The 9650-nt window shown below is 35.0% G+C and overlaps 1 protein-coding gene across 1 annotated transcript; it reads right to left on the bottom strand.

The window, feature by feature from the left end:
• Nucleotides 1-1221: 1221 nt before the first annotated feature.
• DEFB113 (defensin beta 113) lies at nt 1222-7893 on the bottom strand. The gene is made up of 3 exons (XM_007936282.2): nt 7827-7893; nt 6689-6834; nt 1222-1260 (listed from the first exon to the last, which is right to left on the bottom strand). The coding sequence occupies exons 1-3, from the start codon at nt 7876-7878 to the stop codon at nt 1222-1224; spliced, it is 237 nt and encodes a 78-aa protein (XP_007934473.2). The 5' UTR covers nt 7879-7893.
• Nucleotides 7894-9650: the final 1757 nt, after the last annotated feature.

Genomic DNA, 9650 nt, shown 5'->3' with positions numbered 1-9650 from the left:
ATTCCAGTGGCACAGCCTCAAGACTCACAGCAACACTTCACGACAGTAGGACAAACCGACAGACAAGTTTGTCCGCATTAGCTGTTGGAAAACTCTCCTACCACCCTTACTGCAGCTGACTCCTCTCTCTGACCAGGTCCCCTTGGCCTTTTCTGTCCTTTCCCCACTTTCCCACCTTGCAGCTTTGGGATGTGGTCTGTGTTCCCTCTCTTCACCTAGATCCCTGCAGCTGTCTCCTCGATCTGTTCCGGTCCCCTTTGCCTTTTCTGTCTTTCCCTGTTTTCCCGCCTTGGAGCTTGTGGGATGTGACCTAGGTTCCCTCTCCTCACCTGGATCCCTGCGGCTGACTCCTCCAGTGTAGATATTATATTATCCCATTCCTCATTTCCTCTAATATTCCTCCCTACCTTCCATAGCTCATTCATATATTACTATATATTTCCTTTTATCCTAAGGTAATATTTAAAAAGCCCTGATGACACAATGGTTAAAGTACTTGGTGGCTAACCAAATAATAGCTTGAACCCACCAGCAGCTTCATGGGAGAGAGATCTGGCATGCTACTTCCATAAAGATTTATAGTCGCAGAAACTCTATGCAGCAGTTCTACTTTGTCCTGTAGGGTTAATATGAGTTGGAATTGACCCAATGGCATACAATAACAACAAAGTAATATATGAGCTCTGTATATAACCAGGAGCTCTGGTAGCATAGTGCCTAAGACACTTGACTGCTAACCAGAAGGCTGGCGGTTCAAACCCACCAGCTGCTCCCCAGAAGGAAGGTTGGGCAATCCTACTTCCTTAGTGATACTGCCTCAGAAACCCAAGGAAAGGCCACTATGAGTCGGGGCTGACTTGATGGCAAATAACAACAACAGCAACATGTTTTATTTTTAGATCAATGCTAAAGATTGTAATATAATAAGTAATATGGATTATATTGTGTGTTTTTCTTCTGTACAACTCTAGTTTGGGCACTTATTTTAAACATAATTATATGATAATACTTTTTGTTTATTTTCTTTAGATTTATATTTTCTCTCTCTTCCATACATCTTAAAATTGTTCTTATTTTTTCTAAATATTTTAAACACATGAATGCTACTTTTATTATGCAACTATACACATTTACATATTTTCAAAATGTTCAAACTTAATTTCCTGATGTAGGAATAAAAAAAAAAAAAAGTATCAATGCTCTAATTCCTGATGAAAGTTTTTAATTTTTTTTTAAATCATCTTTTATTTCATTTAACATCTTAATATTTTTTCAGGTTCTTTTGCCAAATGGGATTTTAAAACATATTGTTACCATTGCTGTTATTATTAGTGCATTATTATAATTCATTATGCAATATATTTTTTTAATAATTTGGTTCTTTCTTTTATTTTTATGTTAAATATTATAACCAAGATAATAGTGTTTCCTCAAAATTAAAATATATTTAAATAAATGAAATACATGTTTAACCAATTTATTGGATAACACAATGGATCTTTTAGTTTTTTATCAGTTTTATTAAGGAATAATTTAACTACAGTACAGGTAATGAATTATAATGATTTCAATGAGTTTTGAAAATGTGTACAGTCATGTAACAGCCCTACCATCAAGATATTGAATATTTCCATCACACTCCAAAAGTTTCAATGTATGCCTTTGCAGTTGTCTTGCTCACTCCCAGCCCATGCTTTATTTTATGTCACTATACATTATATATATTTGTCTTTTCTGAAGTCTCATATGCATAGAATGAAGTAGTATGTACTTTTGAGTGTCTGCCTCCTTTCATTCAGTATGTTTGCCAGACTCATGTGTGGTGTTGCATGTATTTGTTCCTTTTTACTGCTGAGTAGTATTTCACTATATAGATACAACATAATTTGTTTATACATTCATAAGATGATGGCTATTTGGGTTGTTTCTACTTTTTGCATATTAGTAATAAAGTCATGAACATTCAGTAAAGATCTTTATGTGTACATTTGTTGCTAGCTTATATGGTAAATGACAATTTAACTTAAAGAAACTGAAATTTTTTTTCCAAAATCATTATCATTTTGCATTTCACCAGCAACATAATATTATTTCCATTTACTTCAAAACTTTGTCAATACTTGGTATGAGTAGTCTATAAATTTTAGCCATTCTCATAGGTATATAATGATATGGTATTATAGTTTTAATTTGTATTCCCCTAATGACTAATGGGGAGTTCTGGTAGCATAGTGCCTAAGGCACTTGACTGTTAACCAGAAGGCTGGCGATTCAAACCCACCAGCCACTCCTCAGAAGGAAGGTTGGGCAATCTACTTCTGTAGTGATACTGCCTTGGAAACCCAAGGAGGAGTCGCTATGAGTCGTGTCTGACTCCAGGGCACATAACAACAACAACAATGACTAATGATGTTAATGTCTTTTCATCTACTTATTTCCTTAATGTATATATTCCTTGGTAAAGTTTCTATTCAAAGATTTTTAATTTATTTGTCATGTTTCATTTTAAAAATTTTATACATATTCTAGATAGCATATGTGTGCTTACAAATGTTTTCTTCTGGTATGTGAGTTCCCTTTATATTTTTCTTAACAATATCTTTTAAATAATATTTCTTTTTCAATTTTAGAGTTTAGAATATGAGTTTTTTTGGCCTATTCATGGGAGTGGAGGCTAGGCAGAAGAAGGAAGTGCCCAAACTCTCATTTGCATCTCTCAGAACTTAGCTTCTGCAACAGGTAGCAGAAGACAGGATAAGAAATGTTGCCATCTTACCCATCTTATGAAGCTACCATAGTGCTCAAACTAGGAGGTGGAGGGAGAAAGAACTCTCTGTTCTTGACTGTAACCACCTAGAGTTGAGTTGCCATCATGCAGAGCTGGAAGGAAGGAAGAGGAGAACTGGTCATGATTCGCATGCAACAGACTCTTAGGGTTCTTTCCTCATTTGCTGTATGATGTTAGGAACATTTCCTGTAGTTTTAAATAGTTGTAGTTTGTCTATTTGTTGGTGTGTTTTTAACAATTTTCACCAGTTTCAAAAGGGAGCAGGTCTGCAGATTTCCTCACGTTACCATTCCGGAAGTGGATCACTCTAACATCATTCCTAATTTTCTTTTATTAGCTGAACATAATATGCTACTTTATTATTCTGTTTACTTTTATTTTTTTTTATCTCAGGTTTTTAGCAATTTGATTATTATATCCATTTATATGTGTTCTTCTTGTACTTATTGTGCTTCTTCTACTGATAGTTTTAGTTTTGATCAAATTTGAAAAATTCTCTGCCATTATTTATTTAAATATGCTTTTTTTTTTTCTTCCTCCCTCTTTTCCTTTTGAGATGCTGGTATTGATTTTCCTCTTTGATGCTGATATTGCAACACAGGCATTGAGGCTCCTCCTCCCCACCCCCCAATCTCTTCCTCTCTACGCTTCATTTTGGATTTCTATTTTTTATTCAATTTCTTTGATCTTTTCTTTTCAATGTTATTAATTCCATTCAGTAATTTGTCATCTCTAGTCCATCTGATTCTTTTCGTAGCTTTAATTTCTCTCCTCATCATGCCCATGCTTTCATTTATATCCTTGAGTGTATAATCACATTTATAATGGCTGTCACTTGATAGTAATTTTGTCACTCTGTCATTTGTGACTATTACTCTTTCATGGGCAGAAATAGAAGTTTCCAAATATGAATTGTCAAGTGAAAAATAACACCTGCATACAAAGGTTTGAGTATGAACTGTTCATGTTGCTATTGGGGTATTATTGTTCCCAGAGTCTGTTCGTGGAGAGAGCCAAGGGCATTAGCATACGCACATACACAATCATACATTTACATCTATATTTATGTCTCTATCTTTATATACTGAAAACTATGAGCTCATATTAGTATCTCCAAATCCAATCCAACTTCACATGGTTCATTTCAGTTTTCTCCCTTTCCATACATCAAAGTCCCCTTTGAAATCTGTCTCCTATTGTCTTTAAAATATTACTTATCAATTCCCTTGTATGTAATCAGTCTCCCATTACTGCCACCACTCCCTCCCACAAATGGATGTTCTCCTCTCCCCACTGGGGCTATAACACTGTACCCCAGGCAATTCTTCCATACACAAATATCCTACACACTGATTAGACTCTAACACTTCCTACCAGGCTGTTCTCTTGTCCCAACTTCCCACAGATAGATCCTTTCCCTTCTTCCTGTTCTGATTCCCTATCTGCTGCATAAACTATTTTTTTTTCTTTCACACTTAGTCTCCAAAACCTCAAGTCAACCTTCCTTGTGTATGTCCATTTCTGATCATTTTTTAATACCAAGTGTCAGGATGACCCCACCCATGTTTCACACAGGCTTTGGACTCTATCCCTTCTCACCAGACTGCCATAATATAGTACATACCTTCCTAACTCTGCTCAAGTTCTGACTCACTATGTCAGCCAAGGTTCTGCCTTGTACTGATGCTCTTCTTCCAATGGTTAGGCTCTTGTATTCTTTGTTAGGCCACCTCTTCATGTGACTACCTCTTTACCTTGTACAAACTCTGACATCTCATTCTGGGTCATACTCCTACATGGATGCCTTCCTCACCTTGCTGTATTTCAGACATCTTACATTCCACTCTTGGATTCTACTTCATGCTGTTTGGGTTCTGATTGACCTTGCTATGTAAACCTCCACTGCTGCTATCCAGTGGATGTCCTCCTTGGCCTCTAACAGCTATTTCTGGGTCACTGGGACTACATGCCTTTTCCAATGCATATGGATTTAGGAGTAAATTTTTAGACACTGAAGTAAAGGAAAGCGGAAAAAAAAGAGAAGAAAAAGGAGAAGAGGAAGAATGAGAACAAGAACAAGAAGGAAAAGAAGAGGTTTTGATATTTTTTGAGAATTGATTTATGATGCAGTTTATGATCAAAATAAAAGATATGTTCCATGAAAACCTGACAAGAATGTCTAATCTGTACTTCTCAGTTACAAAGTTATATATATTCCCATTACTTCAGATTTCAACATTATGTTGTTCAAATATTTGCAATTTTTACCTATTTCATGTATAGCTGATTAATCTTTTACTAAAAAAAAAAGTTTTTATCTATAACTAAGATGATAGATTTGTGTTTCCCCTTTAGTGGCTCAGCTAGGCTGAGATATATATATATATATATATATATATTTTTTTTTTTTTCAGAATATCCCCTACTTAGAGTAAGCACAAGAGAAAGATGCATGAGATTTAAAGAGCTGAGAAAGAGCCTCAATGCCCTGTGTTGCAATATCAGCATGAAATTATGGAAAACAGCTATAATGTTTTCCACACTTGATAGGTTAGGACAGTCACTTTTGTAGCTGTCACTCATTGTTGTTTGCTGTTATTTTTATCACTGATTAATATTAATTACAATGACTAGATACACCCCCCATTTTGTCTATGAACTTTAATTGCTACATAGGATCCCAGTGTTAGGCTGTTCATGCTTCTGTTTTTTAACTGAAAAGTGGGCTATAATTTTAAGATTTTTCAGTGCTTATTATCTTTGAGGTTAGAATCAGTCAAGAATAACTAAAAGTCTATGAATAATTTTATGATTTTCTGAATGGGACCAATGTTTAAGTTTGATTATGATAATTAGTCATGTCTGAATGGGTAAATTAAAAATAAATTTTTTTAGTTTTCTTTTGCAATTGTACATTTTTCCAAATTTTCTGATTATCTTATAATCAGAAAAATAGACTTTTATAATACATGAAGAGCTTATTTTTTTCTGATGATAAAATTGTATGTGTATCATTGTAAATAAAACAAAATGAACTCACATACTACAAGAAAATAATATATCAACCAAGACCTCTTCTCCCAAAAAGAACCACTCAAGTTTTGCATATTTCTGACTGCTACTATTTTTATGTAGTGGAGAATTATTAAAGCATAGAATTAGACCATTTTATTTCTGAAATCATGTCCAGACACCTGTATTAAAGAATTTGTATTTTTTCACCTCTAATTTGGTACAATATAAGTACTTATTTACCCACTTTTCACTCCCACACACAACTAATTACTGGGCAAGTTACAGAAAGCCATATTTTGACAACAGTTACAATATCAGCATAGTGGATAAATTTTGAAAAGGAGGTAGTAGGAAGCACCATAGAAAAGACTTAATATATTACATATTAACCCCATTTCAGTTTATTTGTTTGCATTTCCTAACAATTATAAATGCTTTCCTGACATACAATTAAGTTGTGTACAACTTTATATACAAGAACCAAGCACATTTATACTAAAACTATGAAAAAATAGCATAAACAATGATTGATGGTTGATGCCTAAAGGATAATATGGAAATGATTAGGTTAATGCACAGGGCCAGTAAATACACTTGGGGCAAAAAGAAGTATTAAAGATGGAGAGCTTTGTCATATGGGTAGAGAAAAATCTGAAAATTTGATTGAAGGGCTACCACTCTTTCTCCTTTATTTGTCTTGTAGTAATCCAAAATTCAGAGCTCAGTAGCCATGGTGCAGTTGCATAATACAGAAGGCCAGAGGACATTCCCTTTACAGGAGATTGATAGAAAGTACAAACTTTATTTTTATTCATAATATGATATGGCTGTAGTGTTGTATGTTAAATCAGAAAACTTTTTATCTCTATAAGCTGTAGGTGTGACTGGTTTTTGGTATTCCCGTATCACACAGCAGGGTTCAACATTACAGTAATTATATATGTATTCCCAGGAGTTGCATTCAGTCTTACAAATACCACGAACAAGGTAACATTCCCTTTTTCTCTCTTCAATTTCTCTTCTTTTTTTCTCTGAAAACAGGAAAATGTAGCTATGGTCATGAATCCAGGATTAATCCAGATAGATATAGAGTTGATAGACAAACAGATAGATAGGAAGAAAAGACAGTAGGAAAAAAAGGAGGAAGGATGGAAAGAAAGTAGGAAGGGAGGGAGCGAGGGAAGGAGAAGGAGAGAGATGGAGAGAGAGAGAGAGAGAAAGAAATGAAGGAAGGGAGGGAGGAAGGAAGGAAGGAAGGGAAGAAGGAAGGAATGGGGGTAGAAGGGAAGGAGGGGAAAGATAGAGGAAAAAGAAAATATGTTTAAAGCATAGAGGTAAACCATTTTATTTCTGAAATCATGTCCAGACAACTATATTAGAATTTGGATTTTTTCACCTCTTATTTGGTACAACATAAGTATTTATTTACCCACTTTCCACCTCCCTACCACCACTAATTACTGGGCCAGTTATAGAGAGCCAAATTTTGACAACAGTTACAGTATCAGTGTAGTGAATAAGTTGTAAAAAGGAGGCAGTGTGGAACATCTTGGGAGCTCTGGTAGTGTAGTGCCTAAGGCACTTGACTGCTAACCAGAAGGCTGGTGGTTCAAACCCACCAGCCACTCCTCAGGAGGAAGATGGGGCAATCTACTTCAGTAGTGATGCCACCTCAGAAACCCCAGGAGGAGTCACCATGAGTCAGGTCCAACTTGAGGGTACATAACAACAACAGGAAGTATCTAAGTAGTCATTTTCTCATCAAACAAAAAAAAATGGTCAATTTAAATTCTACATCTGAGGAAAATATTTCCTTATTATCTTCTCAACTATCAGTTTTACTTTTTTCCTCTTCCATGAAAAATATTTAGTGAATTTTCTTATAATGAGTTTCTACGGAGTCTCCTGTTGCTGTTAAGTGCTCTGGAGGCTCCTAGCATTATTTTTATTTTGTTTTTCCAAAAAAAAAAATGTTTTTAGAAAAATGTTACCCTTCCTATCCTTCCCAGATTAGCAATATTACCTGATGGACCACAAGACACAGTGATGAGAAAGGTTAGGAAAATTATCTTCATTGCTGATGTAGTTACTTGAGTAAAGTCTGGACAGGTTCAAAAAGTCTGAGGTTGAGCTGTTCTTTGGTAAAAGAAAGATGAATTCTTATTTTTATAATCTTCTGGGGGTGATTATTCTGATTAGTGCTACCTATCAAGATTGAGCACATATTCAATTAAGTATTGTGTAATAGTAGCAAGTATAATAGAGAACGTAGTTCTGTTATGACCTTGATGAGTTTAACATGTACTGTTTCAATTATACAAGCAAAAATTAAGTTAAAACTTTCTTGATTACTACTTGAAACACATAATCAACATGATCCTACATTCTTTATGAGCTACACTTCACTGTTTTCAGCATATTTTTTGAGCAGTGTTCTAAACACTATTATTATTATTGTTGTTTAATCTTTATAATAATGTCTAGTGTTAAAGTCTAGAAGGTGTATTTTTACAACTTTTTAGTGATTCATTATTTTACTCTATCACTGAGGAAAATCAAATTATAAAATTTGATATGTATCAAATTTGATATATAATCCAAGCAAGTTTTAAAAAGAGTTATCTATTCTTCTTGTTACATCTATGCTCAATTCTTCACCCAAGAGGTCTGTATATATTTATAGCCAAATCATAGAAAACTATTTTCTCAATATCCATTCTATACAAAACCAAAACCTATTCCAGTGCTGTTGAATCCATTTCAATTCATAGCAATACTATAGGACAAAGTAGAACTGCCCCATAGGATTTACAAGGCTGTAAATCTTTACAGAAGCAGACTGTCACATCTTTGTCCTGTAGAGTGGCTGGTGGGTTCAAACTGTTGGCCTTTCAGCTTACAGATAAGCATTTAACGACTACATCTTTAGGGCTTTTTCCATTCTGTATAAAATACTAAGAAGGACCCTTCAAACTGCCAGTGATTTAGAAAGATTTATTGCATGTAAACAAGTATCTCTGGTGGCACACTGGGTGATGCATTTGGCTGCTAACCAGAAGGTCAGCAGTTCAAACCCACCAGCTGCTCCACAGGAGGAAGATGAGGCAATCTACTGTGAAGATTTACAACCTTGGAAACCCTGCAGGGGTCTCTATGAGTCAGAATCAACTCAATGGCAATGGGTTGGATTTGGTTGTTTGTAAGCAGAGCAAAAATCAAGTTTGAGAAATACACACAAAAACTGGATAAGAAGACGACCTAGAACAAAAGGGTCTATTTTTCCTATAGTGCAACTGTATCCACACCATATATCCAAAATGAGCCATTCTCTATCAGGTAGGAATTTTTATAAATGTCATGCTCCTTTCCTTATCTTCTTACAGGTAACTTTGATGCTAGTAGTATGTGAATCACATAGAACACAGACAAGGATATGGGTGACTATGGTGGTGCAATGGTTAAGCACTCTACTGCTAACCCACCAGCCAATACACGGAAGAAAAGACTTGAGGATCTGCTCTTGTAAAGATTACAGCTTAGAAAACCCTGTGGGGCAGTTCTACTCTGTCACATAGGGTCCTTATCAGTGGGAATTGACTCACCAGCACTTAACATCTTCTTAATACTCCCAAGAAAGGTGTATAAGTAGAACCAATCTGGACATATAGGAAAAGTGTTAATATGTTGTTTACAGTGGGCATAGTAGAGCATAATTTAGGAGAAGTTTAGGTTCTTGGTTTCTATTAATAAAGATTGTGCTTCTGTTTCTGAAGAGAGAAAGCCAGAGATAAAAATGTGGAAAATGAAATAAGACTGGGATTAATCATTTTAAAAAAGAAGAGAAGAT

The sequence above is a fragment of the Orycteropus afer genome, unplaced genomic scaffold (assembly GCF_000298275.1).
Source record: "Orycteropus afer afer isolate SDZICR_OR568_19922 unplaced genomic scaffold, OryAfe1.0 scaffold00034, whole genome shotgun sequence".
Taxonomy (NCBI): Eukaryota; Metazoa; Chordata; class Mammalia; order Tubulidentata; family Orycteropodidae; genus Orycteropus; species Orycteropus afer.
This window is presented reverse-complemented; position numbering and strand designations above follow the sequence as displayed.

What these genes read in the sequence shown, in the direction of transcription:
- DEFB113 (XM_007936282.2), bottom strand. Translation starts at nt 7,878, where the DNA reads ATGAAGATAATTTTCCTAACCTTTCTCATCACTGTGTCTTGTGGTCCA. An exon ending in TGTGTCTTGTGGTCCATCAG is followed by an intron (nt 6,835 to 7,826) that starts GTAATATTGCTA and finishes TCCTGTTTTCAG; the next exon opens with AGAAAAAAAGAAGAGAAATT. An exon ending in TACGGGAATACCAAAAACCA is followed by an intron (nt 1,261 to 6,688) that starts GTCACACCTACA and finishes AAAAATATTAAG; the next exon opens with ATGTTAAATGAAATAAAAGA.